This window comes from Mytilus edulis, chromosome 14 (assembly GCF_963676685.1).
Source record: "Mytilus edulis chromosome 14, xbMytEdul2.2, whole genome shotgun sequence".
NCBI lineage: Eukaryota > Metazoa > Mollusca > Bivalvia > Mytilida > Mytilidae > Mytilus > Mytilus edulis.
The window spans coordinates 38,924,740-38,938,522 of NC_092357.1; the positions used below are offsets into that span (position 1 = coordinate 38,924,740).

Sequence of the window (13,783 nt, forward strand, 5' to 3'; positions counted from 1 at the left end):
TTATAAGTTCAGCATAAGAAAATAGATCGCAAAAAAAAAAAAAAATGCATGACATAAGAATTCAATATATATAATTTGTGCATGATTAATAAAAAAAGATAACAATAAAATTTTAAAAAATCATGATGCAAAAAAAATAAACAATTTGATAATTTTATCAAACTAAAACAATGATAATGATAAAACTTAATTATAAATCAAAATTAAACAAATATCTGAAAATAATTGAACATCACGACTTCAATATGTTTCGTCTGCTTAAATTTTACCGTCTGCTGCCAGGTGTAGGATTTCCCCTCCTACAACACGCTACCATTCGTCCGTCAATGTTTACATCAAAGTATGACGCGTATTTAAGAAGAAATCTCTATCAAACTTATCAAAAATCTCAGCTGATGATGTCGGTTTCAACGGAGAAATTAATTTCTGCTGAGGATAATTCTTTACAATTACAGCAGGTAAGCAAATGCGGAAGTGTGTTATTATATTATAATAATTATCATTTATAAAATATGTTTAAAATATCATAGATAATAAACTTAGATAATTTAAGTATACTGATATACTACCTTTTCCCATGCATAAATAACCCTCAAGGGTGACTAGGGAATAGAAATATGGTCACTTGGTTTTCTCCCGACTGGCAGTAAAACGCTTGTCAAAGTGGGGCGTCCGTTTGGCTGTGCGGGATATATCAAGTTTGCAGCCATGCACCTCCGTTCAGAATGGGGACGTTAAATCCGATGCCTCGTGTAAAGAGAGTACCACGCTATTTGCACGTTAAGAACCCTTGCATCAACTCTTTGAAGGCTCCGTAGATGGCCTATTGCGAGGCAAAATTTCTGTCCCTATCCAATAAACCCGCATTTTCTAGAGGCAGTCTAAATTTCCCCGACAATCACCCCGGAAGGCCTCTAATATTACACGACCTACCTATTGTTTTTATAGTTAACTTGTTCTCGTCCTTAACAAGCACGAAACAGTTGTCACTGGACATTAAACAACGAACCTTCAATCAACGTGATGGTGGTGGTGGTTTGGGGGGGGGGGGGGGGGGGGGTATTCCCTCTCTGTGTATCGGTTTGTGTGTCGAGACAATAATTAATGCCGCCTACTTTATAATTAAATTAGTTGAGGCAATTTATACTTTATTGTCATAAAGTCTACATATATGATTTGTAAAATTTTAATGAAAAAAATTTATAACGAACACACAATTCATTCAAGAACAACCTATATAAAATTGAAATGGAAAAGGGAATATATCAAAAAGACAACAATCCGACCGAGCAGCAGATAACAGTCGAAGGCCATCAATGGGTCTTTAATGCAGCGAGAAAGTCCCGCACCCAGAGGTGGCCTTCATCTGACCCCTAATTTAAAATGTGTACTAGTTCGGTGAAAATGGACCTCGAACTAAACTCCAAAACATATAGAATGAAATTCAAAACAGTGTGGCTGTGGCCATTGATTGACACATTAAATTCATCCATTGACTGGAACAATTTAGGTGAACGTTTGTATGTAAAGACCACTGCTCACTATGTACTTTTTTAAGATACTTAAACTATGGTGTCACCAAAGGATCTCAACACCTTAAAAAAAGTAATTCGAAAAATTAATCAGAAATAACACGATGTTTTGATTTATATCAATTATATAAATCAAAACATAAAGGTTATTCCGGATTATTTTTTCGAATTATTTTATAATTAAAGGCGTTAAAAAACCTTTGGTAACCCCACAGTTTAAATGTCTATCGTAGGTACGTCGTGAACAGTGGTCGTTACAGACAAACGTTCACGTAAATTGTCCCAGTCAATGGATGAATTTAATGTGTCAATCAATGGCCACAGCCACACTGTTTTGAATTTCATTCTAAATGAACTAAAATTAAAACAAACGTACAATATGAAGACTTAAAAAGGCTAGATGCTCCTGACTTGAGACAATCCAAAAATGCGGCGGGGTTAAACGTGTTTTGGGAAATCTCGACCCTCCCCTTATACATCTAACCAATGCAGAAAAAAACCGCACAGCAATACGCATAATAATACTTAGTTCAAACGAGGTCCGAGTCCGATGTCAGAATAAGTAACAGAAGCAACTAAGGAAAATGAAATATATAGTTCTTATTCAGAAGAATACAAGAACACGAATTATTTTTGAAGCTCAATACTGAATCTATACCCGTGACGTCCCTCCCCTACTTTGCATTATTGACTGGCCTTCTGTAACAAATAGTTGCTTTTAATGAAATTTAGAATCACACATTTTTTTAAACAAAGGATAGTTACCCTCCCTAACACAAGATGAATGAAAGCTATTTTTAAGTTCGACTCTCTTTAACAGATAAACAAGTTATAAGTTTGAACTTCACATTGGTATCTATCGCCTCTATAAGATAAATATTTAAACTATTTCAGAGATGCCAATCTTACAAATACAGCACACTTTTTATTGTTCAAAACACCAGACACTACAGTGTTGCGGCCCCTCATGGGGATGTCCAAGTAATTACATAATCACAATTCTTTGACAAAATAATCACAATCATTCAGTACTTTCTTGAAACAAGATTATCAAATAATCAACTAGAGGCTCAAATGAGCCTGTTTCGCCCAATGATGATTGTTAAATTTTGTCCAATATTTTCAGAGGAAGATTTTTGTAAAATTTAACGACGGACGATAGACGACGGACGACGACGGACTACGGGCGCTAAGTGATGCGAAAAGCTCACTTCGCCCTTTGGGCCATGTGAGGTAAAAATAAAATTCTAGAATATCAAATAATCAAATAATCATGAAATGGTTGGTCTAGTAAATCAATAGTTACTTTGGTGATTATAATTAAAAAGTAATCATATAATCAAAAAACCAACGAGGAGACCCAGTACTTGATGCACATGCACTTCCTTTGATGTCATACCCTTTACTTCCTGAATTATAATAATGATCAATAATACTAATGATGTAATATTGATAACGATAACATTATATTTACATATGATAATGAAATTTTATATCCATTTTAACAGAAAATTGTGTAAAAAAATTAAATTCAAATGTCACGTTTTTTCTAAAATGTAATATTATACATTTTTCATGGCAAACATTTATATTTATAGAAAGTGTATGTCAATGTCATTTGATCTACTTTACTTGGAAAAATTGTCAGAAAAATTCTCAAAAGTACTGAAAAAAACCGTATTTTAACAATCTTCATATGTTTAACTAAAAGTTCAAAAGTCCATTGACTCATTAATTAGAGAATGTGACAAAAAGACAATTTCGCAAATGCGTATTTTCAATTCTTTGACATTTGTTTAAAGTTTCTGCGCATGCAATTAGAAACTGGCAATAACACAACATAGATCACTATATAATGTGGTGCTCATTGGTTTTAAAATACAAAATACTTAACATAACATTTTCGAAACGATTTGCCTGGTAACTTTTTTGTCTGTAATCACTTTCTCTTTACCTTTGATTGCGATATAGTATAAAAAAATGTATACCAGACTTATAATTGTGTACGGCAGACGAGCGTTTAGTGTAAACAAGACTCACCAGTGATAATCGAATAGCAATTTGAACAGCAATTCATTCAATAATCGCGATTTTTTTATTGAAAGATGTTGCGTTTAGCATTGGCTATGATAAACATTAGACTAGGCCTATAATAAGCCCATTATCGGACAGGTATTTTCTTGTCGGGAACTTTATAGCTTGCTGTGCAGTTTAAGTTTTGCTCTTTTTTAAAGGACATACGATGAAATATAGTTTCTAAACTTTAACGTAAAAAAAAATTCCCTATTTTGGACTCTAGTGGAAAGTTTCAAATGTTTTTACATAATAAATTGTATTATTTTTCATCAATTTTTGTATTACTAACGATTGTCCCTGAGTTTAGTGAACATTTCGGTGTGACCAATGCTCCGTGTTTAAGACCGTACTTTTAACTACTGTGGAATCATTTATATTCGTTGGATACCAATATGTGGATTTCGTGGGTACAGGAGAACCACGAATTAAAATATTCAACGAATAACAAATTTTCTAAAGGAATAAATGCATATTTTGGCAAAACTACGAAATTAAATATCCGTGAATATGCTAGTTTTCCTGAAATCACGAAAATAAATGAATCCACAGTATAATGGTTATTTTAACAAATTGAGACTTGGAAGAAGAGTTGTCTCATTAGTCATGGCACTCATACCACATCTTCATATACCTAATTACCATGTTAAAAGAATATTTATGAATTTAGTCCGACATCTTTATTAAAAAAATATATAGTTACTTTACGACATGACTTTTTATTTTAGGACGAGATAAGTAGGAAGCAGGAGGAACTAGCTAAGAAGGCGGTGGAATATACGACGACAGTAGGTAGTTATACTGCCTGGAACACAAACGTAGATCTTGGACCTCCCGACTCAACTGTTTCACTGACCAAAGATGACGTACATATCCAGGATTACTACAATGCTTTACAGTATAGCTTGTTCGAGAACAATCTTCCCGAGACTGTCGACCGATCGCAGATACCTAGAACATGCCACCCGGATACGGAAGTTGCAATCGTTGTTTTGGCATCACCAGTGGAATGTCTAGCGATATTGCTAGAAGGTGGACGACAATGTCCGGGCGAAATGTTACTAGTGATGTCACCTACATGGCTATTAAAAGATAAATCTAACAAAGGTGAAGGTCAACATTCGCTTTTTGTTAAGAAAGCAATTGTTTTTGATCGAACCGGAACTTCCTTTATCGATGTCTTTGAGAAACCTAGACGGTGTACCTACTTTGTGAACTTCTTCACACGTGCATGTACTGATGGTCAAAGAAACGATGGTGTGGATGTTGAGTTGGATTTGGATTGCCCGATGTCCAGTTCTGTTGAGCTGTGCAAATATGTGGATGATAAACTTTTGACTCGTATATGGATGGCGGAAGCGGGTGTATATTACCCAGAAACACTAGCGGTTGTTTATAAACCGGCGTATGAATACAATGTCCCAAATGATGCAAATATTGAAGTTATAGTTGTTGAAAGAAAACATGACGTAAACAATACCATTGAAGACAAAGTTAAACATTTCCTGAAGTTAGAAAATATTCAGTCAATAGGAAAGGTAAACTATCTTGAATTGAGGCATTGAAAGAACAAAAATGTTACTGGTAAATTTTTGTAAACAACCTTCTCCATCAGAATAATATTTTTTCTCTTCTTTTTTTTTTTTAAGAAAGTAAGAAGATATATAGACTGATGCAGATAAACCGATTTACCGATAAAACATGATGATGATTCTGATCTACAAGGGTCATGTGCTGCAAAAAATCTTATCAGTCATTTTTAGAGCTATAAGCTTTTTGCAATATTTCTTTCAATTTAGCAACTGTCTGAATAGTTAGAATTTATGAGATAATGGTTCTGTCTTGAATTACCAAATCTGAATTGAAATGTTCTACTGATAACTGTAAAAGAAGAAAAATAAACTACGTTATTGACACAGAAAAAAACCGCTACTAACACGATTTTCCTGTTTCGTTAAATCACAGAGAGAAAATTAAAAAAAAATATAAGTGCACTATATGGCTCACCACAACCATAAATATAAAAATTCCACACATAAACGTTAATTACAATGTGTACTAAAATTACCTTTCAATAACCTTGATTATTCTGGATTTTATCAATGATCTTAAAAGTCGAAGAGTAATTGCAAGGGTTATTTTACGCAATAGGGGGAGGTAGCGCTCTCTATTCACGTGGCATCGTTCCCATTTTGACCGGAGGTAATATAAAAAATAAAAACCAGGAATAGAAACAACACATCGTGCTGAACATGCATGAAATATTTGCCACTGAACGTTAAACAAACAAGAGTTAATTAAAGTTTTTATACGATATCATTATTTCTTTTTTTTTCAGATCGTGGTAAAACCCTCCGGTATCATGTGGCATGGAAGCAGATGCGTGTCGTTCCACGAAGTGACAAATGTGGAAGAAATATGTAAAGCTGTGACGGACTTATTATCCATATTGGAAGTAGAAAATGCAGTTATGATTGAGGCATTTTATCACCCTGTAGAATCAACAAACCCAAAACTAGGTAATATATATAATAAAATATCCTAAAACATGTTTATATGATAGACGCATAAACGTTCCTCAAACGTGTTCAATCCTTAAAATGTTACCATTCAACTTCCCTGTATGCCGAAACATGTCCCAAAGGTGGACGCTTAAACGTGTCCTTAAACTAGCACCCAAGCATGTCCAGTTTTTGGTTACGTACAAAGGTGTTAATTTTTGGCATAGTACAAACGTGTTCACTTTCATCAAATAAAGTCAATGGTTTTAATACAAGTCCAAATAATTCCCCTCTGTCCTATTAACAGTAAAAACTTCTAAATTATACCAGGTATCTTACTCATGATATCATTTGTGCAATATACAAAAGTATCAGCTCAGTTACCACGTTCTGAGATATTTCACCAACTATTTCCACTAGATAATTTAAACAAGTGTACTTCACAATTATGCAAAGACGACACTGTGATGTTTTCAGTATAATGCAAGCTTACATGTACACTTTTTTGTGTATATAATAATTATCAGAGAAAATACAACGCAATTATTTGACACCTTCTAGTGAGGTATATAACCGGACAACGAGGTGTTGGGTGTTAAATTGATAACAATTGGCCGATTTGTGATTTAGGGGAGATTGTACAAAAATTGACGTGTTTCGGCGAGGCGGACACGTTCGGGATGATTGACACGTTTGGTATGACGAATACGTTTGATAAGACGGATGCGTTGGTATGACGAACACGTTCAGTATGACGGACCCGTTTGATAGTGTTGCACACAGTAATGTAGAACACCGTCTTTACGTGCATTCGTGATTAACTATGATATTGCTTAAAGTCAGTGAGGCAGAATCCCTACGCCAAAAAGTCCAAAAACATCATGAAGTCAGCAAACGGTTTTCAACAGAGTACACGTTTCTTTACAATTATACATTTGTATTTCAAGTTATCAAGTTGTTTCCCCCTGATACAAATAGTGTCGAACTTTACCTGAATAGATGATGCTTTAATGAGGAAACAAATACAGTTTACAAGTGTCATGAATGTTGTAAATCTAAAGCACTTATCCCTGTTTTGCATATTTTTAACTACGAGTGTATGCTAAGAAAGAATAAGGTAAAGATAAAATTGAGAATGGAAATGGGGAATGTGTCAAAGAGACAACAACCCGACCAATTAAAAAACAACAGCAGAGGGTCACCAACAGGTCTTCAATGTAGCGAGAAATTCCCGCACCCGGAGGCGTCCTTCAGCTGGCCCCTAAACAAATATATACTAGTCCAGTGATAATGAACGCCATACTAATTTCCAAATTGTACACAAGAAACTAAAATTAAAATAATACAAGACTAACAAAGGCCAGAGGCTCCTGACTTGGGACAGGCGCAAAAATAGCTTGTTTATATTATAATTGATACATTAGGGGGAGGGTTAGAAGGAGTTTCGGGATCCCGATAACATGTTTAACTCCGCCACATTCTGTATGTATGTACCTGTCCCAATTAAGTCAGGAGCCTGTAATTCAGTGGTTGTCGTTTGGTTATGTGTTACATATTTGTTTTTCGTTTATTTTTTGTACATATATTAGGCCGTTAGTTTTCTCGTTAGAATTGTTTTACATTGTCATTTCGGGGCCTTTTATCGATGACTATGCGGTATGGGCTTTGCTAATTGTTTAAGGCCGTAAGGTGACCTTTAGTTCTTATCTCTGTGTCATTTGGTCTCTTGTGGATAGTTGTCTCATTGGCAATCATACCACATCTTCCTATTTGTACATCTCTGTCTTTCATGAATAAAGTTCAACTTGAAAAAGTCAAACCATTCTATGAAACGAATGTATTAATCAAAAGGTTGTTTTAAGCCCATTAATCTATTGTATATTTCTCATAGATTCAACCTGCATCAAACGACTACCTGTCTGATGACAAAACCGTTTTGGTATCTCTTTAAACAGGTTTCACTGTAAATATGCAGTGTTAATCAATTTTACAATCATTCTTTTCAGCTGATTACTCGTTCAGATTGAGGACCAATGTATGTAGAAGAATAGACGATACACCAATTGCAACACAGATGGTTTGTGGGATAGGTCTGAAAAATCAACCAATCAATGGCGACAACACTATTCCCCATTCATTCGAAACAACAATGCAAATGTGGAACATGGATAAAGCAGAAATAAAGCGACTATTAAATACTGTATCCCAAGGTTCGGAAAAGATCATGGATAGTATTATTGCATTTGAACGTACGCTTTCAACAGATTTAAGAGGAGGTGTCGGAGCTCAGACGGATCTTATCGGTATGTCGTCTTTTATTTTGTATCTTTAATGTGCCGTAGATATTAACTGTAGGAAGCGTCATACAAGCATTAGCCTTTAAAAAAGGGCTATTCGACTCTTAGCTAATGAAAATGGAAAGTGCTCTCGCTTTGTAGATTAATTCATTAACTAGAATAGCCACGTGCATCAATCAAAACATTTTACCACACAAGTGATGTCACACGTTATGAAGTGGTATATATATATATCGTTTAACGTTGTTGTTTACGAAACTCCAGAAGATTCGACTATTTATAGATAAAAGTTACCTGTGTACCAATATCATGAATATGCATGATTAATGACCAAGCAAAATCTAATTGCTGAAATAGAGAGGACAAATCCGATACTCTACGGGATTGAAGGACATTTACTGGGTTTGGATTGTCCTAACCAATCAATAAACTTTGATTATTCACGTCTCGTAATTTCTTCCAATCAGGTAGCAAGATAAATTCACGCACTTACTGTCCATCGTTCAATTCTTAATCTCGATGTGAAAATGTGAAAAACAACGTCTAACTGAGAAAACATAAGAATATTAACTGTATAGTTAAGAAGTTGATACAAAGTAACATTGGGTTAAAAAGACCACAAAAGAAGCAATGTTTAGAAAAGCTAAGACCAAGAAAAACAACTCTACGAAAAAACCGAGGTAATCTCATTTGCTCCTGCTTCACATGTGACACCCGTAATGTTAATTATGTTTCTAATAATAGATAAAAATAACAAATAATAAAAAGAAATAAAAAGAATCATATGTGATATTTCGTAATTATATCTGATAGGTATAGACTACGTTCTGGGAATGGTAAACGGACAAATGGAACCAGTTGGAATAGAAGTGAACAGTCATGATTGTACCATTAATTGTCAGTTGTTTGAATTCTTGAACCCCCATAGACAGGGAGAGGCAGTGAAACCACTAGTCGAGACCATGATAAGACGTTCTCAGCTGTTCGCCATGCAAGACAAAACTGTTCTTGTAATCGGAGCTGGAGGTTTTAGCAAAATGTTTATTTGGGACAGCTATAAATCGTTTGGTATCAATGTAAGTCATTTGATATTTAAGGGAGAGATGTAAGAACTGGAAGGACATTCAAACTTAAAGTCGAAAATACACTGGTGAAAAACGAAATAGAAAAAGATAAATCACAGTTTTCAAAACACTCACACCGTTTGAAGGCTTTATGCAATATGTATGATGATTTATTATGATGTCTATCGTATTGATAATGTCTTGGTGTGTGTATTTTATATAGAAATAAGAAGATGAGATATTATATATGTGCAAATGAGCAAAATCTCAATTCAAGTCACAGTGTGTAAAACTTAAACAATTATAGTTCAAAGTACGGCCTTCAACACGAAGCCTTGGCTCACGTATAAAATTGAGACAACAACTTGATCAAAGAGCAGAACACAACCGAAGGCTACCAACTAGTCTTCAACACAGCGAGAATATCCCGTATTTTATATTCATTATAGATTCTTATTTTCGATATCTAGAACAAAAGTTGTAACCCTACCACATTGCCAAACCTGGCATGAATTTACCTTGAAAACTTAAAGATTTATATTTTCTATATATTCATTATATTATAGGTTGTTCTAGTTGATCCTGACGATTCGACGTATGCTGCATCTAAGGCTTTGCATTTTATTCAGTATAACTTCCTCGACCACAAACATGACGAGGACCATGCTACATACATTATAAAGCTTCTTAAAGAGAGAGGGTTGGCGGTTGATGGATGTGTTACCTTTTGGGAAGACTGTGGTCCTTTAGCAGCAACCGTTTGCGAAACACTGAAATTAAATGGACCAGGGAAGCAAGCAGCCCAAATTGCCAAAATGAAAAGCTGGACACAGAACGTATTAAGAACGAAAACAGGAGATATTCCACATTTTCCTAGAACGTATCTTTATACCAGCAAGTGCCATCCAGTTAAAAGTGAAGCGGACATAGATAAAGCAATAGACCACGTGGGGACACCAGCAGTGTTAAAATTAGAGTATGGGTCTAGCGCGGTTGGGGTTAAACCAGTCCGCGACCGTATACAGTGTACCAATACATACCAACAAATAAAGAATCATCTTCGGTCGGAGACGGATCACCCTGGTATTGGACTCGGATACGGAAATGACGTCATGCTGATGGAGAATATCGACGGTACAGAACATGACGTAGATGTGGTCATCTTCCAGAGGCAGCTTATTGGTGCATTTGTCTCGGACAATGGACCAACTAGGAATGGGTCGTACACAGAAACAACGGCATTAATGCCAACATGCTTACCATTGGACAGAAAAGGTCAGCTGATAACTGCTGCATATCAGTGCTGTACAGAAATTGGACTCGTTGACGGTGTTTTCAACGTTGAAATGAAAATGACAAACACAGGGCCAAAACTGATTGAAATAAATGCTAGAATGGGTGGTTTTTATCTTCGTGACTGGATAAAAATATGCTATGGTCATGATATTTTACTTTATGCGTTCATGATTTCATTGGGCATTAGACCAGTGATTACTAAGCACGAACCACGATGCACTATCCTGGGAACAATGTGTGTTCCATCCGCGCACAAACAGCAATTGAAAAATCCAAATAATTTGAATTTGTTGAATACACTGATTCAAAAGAAAGCTGTACGGTATAACCAGATCGAGGCCTCGTTGGAAGATTGCGGAAGTACCGACGAGGAAGAACCATTTTGCAACATAGCAGTTGTTGATGTAAATTTGAACATTATAAGAGCAAAAAGAAAATTGACCAATATTTGCAATGCACTTGGCCTAAACACAAAGACATATGACTTAAATTACTTACTGGAAGATTTTAAGGAATCATGATGGATGCAACTTATGGTTAGCATATTAAGACGGATTACCAGTTTGACATTTATAAATTAGTTGGTACAAGGGACAAAAGGAAAAGGGGACCAGCTTAGTCATTACTACATCTATTGGTCAAATCACTTTCATCAAAGGACTGTACAAAGTTGGGAGATTTTACTTTAGATTATTCCAATTTTGACAATAGCAATCTCCTATATCAATCAACTTTGCTTTAACGTCTCATTTACAGATAAATGTAATTTTTGCATTATATACAATGAAAAGGTGTATATATTGACATTTAAATACATACGTATAAATTTTATTTAGAATATTGTTTCCATTGCAACATAAAAACATTCCAATATAATTGTGTAAGCAACTGTTTTCTGAGACTTATTTTTTGTAATTTTAAAGAGGTATAAAAGCGTTGCCCTAAGCACATTTTGGCAGAAGCACTTAAGGGCTGCATATAAAAAGTCGCCCGTTCAACGCTTTAATTTTAAAAACTATACAATTACAAAAATGTATTCATTTCTATAATGACATTACGAGTAAAACTTTTTTTATGCATTGGTCAAATGTTGTCACGAGGTCATTGAAAGTCTTTGGTATTGCATTTACATGTTGTATGCGAGAGTAAAATGTAACTATCGGAATGCCTCGACCAATCATAATCACAGATTTGTGAAATGTAATTATATATCATATGCTACTTACAATGTGTGTAAACTGATTCTTATTTTTTTTAAATCATTGTTATAACCAGACAACACATGATTACATGTTGCTTCCGGTGTAGGTATTGTTACGGGTTGAGCAGGAACATTTCATTGGAACAGCATATTTCACCATTAAATTTATTCATGAAACAATGTTGAAAATACATGTACATGCATGGAGGTGGGAAATATGAAAATAAAAATCATTCTTTGAAACTGATTTATTTTTTTCTGTTATTGTTTAATTCAGCATTATGAAAAATTTGAATTCAAAATATCTAATATGAATCACGCTTATAAACGGAAACGTTTAACGTATGTGTTATCCCTCTCCGCTTCCAAAAAATAACAAAGAAATATTGAAATCACAATATCACAAAATCAAAATTAATGTAACAAAACAGAACATTATAAGAGCAAAAAGAAAATTGACCAATATTTGCAATGCACTTGGCCTAAACACAAAGATATGACTTAAATTACTTACTGGAAGATTTTAAGGAATCATGATGGATGCAACTTATGGTTAGCATATTTAGTTGGAAAATGCTTCAAAGAGACACCAACCAGACAAAGAGCTGACAACAGCCACATGCCACCAATAGATCTTCAATGCAGCCAGAAAATCCCGCACCCGGAGTTGTGCTTCAGCTGGCCCTAAACAAAAATGTTACTATTTCAGTAATAATGGAAAATACGAAACTATCAAAGGCCAGAGGCTCCTGCTTTTCTATTAATAATTCCTCCAATGTCTGAAACGTACATTACCATATTAAACTTGATCACCTAATGTATACCATGACCAACACGACGTTGCCACACGTAGAGAATATACTTACCCTTCTGGAACTCCTGAAACTGCACAAGGTTTTACGGTAGAGTTCTTTAAGCTACGTTTTTTTTCATTTAAAGGTATGTTGTTTTTACTTTGGTCGTTTTTTATTTGGGTTTTGCATGGTGCTACCAGTTTGTCTTCGACTAATAAATTTGAATATTCCTTGGTATATGCTACTCCTTTTTACTATGTTTATACCGAACGAACGTATAAACGGTAATGATGGATGAGGCTAAGACGTCGTATAATGTTCGGATCAAACACATTTGGATTGTTTAAAAAAAATGAAATAGATGTATTATTAAATAAGCGTTCAAGGAAACATACAACACCATCCTGGATATTGTTATACCAATTTTGAATACCAAATCGTGTTGTTCAGTCTTTATTTTTCTATGTTGTGTTTTGAAACTTGTCGTTTCGACCTTTCAGTTTATGCCGAAATGTTGTTAGTTTCTCTGGTTTTTGAATGTCCCTTTTGTATATCCCGCCTCTTTTGTACTATAATACCGAAATTTAGAACGTTTTGTTCTTTAATACAAAACTTTTGAGTTTTTTTTGTACTATCTACCACTATGTTATGGAGGTAAAAAGACAACAGTAGTATACCGCTGTTCAAAACTTATAAATCCATGGACATAAAACAAAATCGGGGTAACAAACTAAAACTGAGGGAAACGCATTAAATATGAGAGGAGAACAACGACACAACATTAAAATGTAACACACACACACACACACAGAAACGGACTAAGCATTTATTTAGACAAAATAAAATGTTATAAATAGTTTTCATTCATTATATGATACTATTTATATTCTAGTTTCCAACATCCTTGAACGATCAAATCAGACATATAGACAAGTTTGTTTATGTCTATATCATCAGACTCCAGGGTTTCTTAATCAGTGTCTGGATGTTTGGTACTGTTTTAACTAAAATTTAAAGATTGACAA

General features: G+C 34.6%; 1 protein-coding gene across 1 annotated transcript; it reads left to right on the top strand.

Annotated features, from left to right (window-relative positions):
- Positions 1 to 228: 228 nt before the first annotated feature.
- LOC139502390 (carnosine synthase 1-like) lies at positions 229 to 12,207 on the top strand. Its single transcript, XM_071291835.1, has 6 exons — positions 229 to 458; positions 4,334 to 5,143; positions 5,944 to 6,124; positions 8,113 to 8,409; positions 9,217 to 9,479; positions 10,034 to 12,207. Exons 1-6 carry the CDS (start codon positions 246 to 248, stop codon positions 11,282 to 11,284), a joined length of 3,015 nt encoding a protein of 1,004 aa, XP_071147936.1. The 5' UTR covers positions 229 to 245; the 3' UTR covers positions 11,285 to 12,207.
- The last annotated feature ends 1,576 nt before the right edge of the window (positions 12,208 to 13,783 follow it).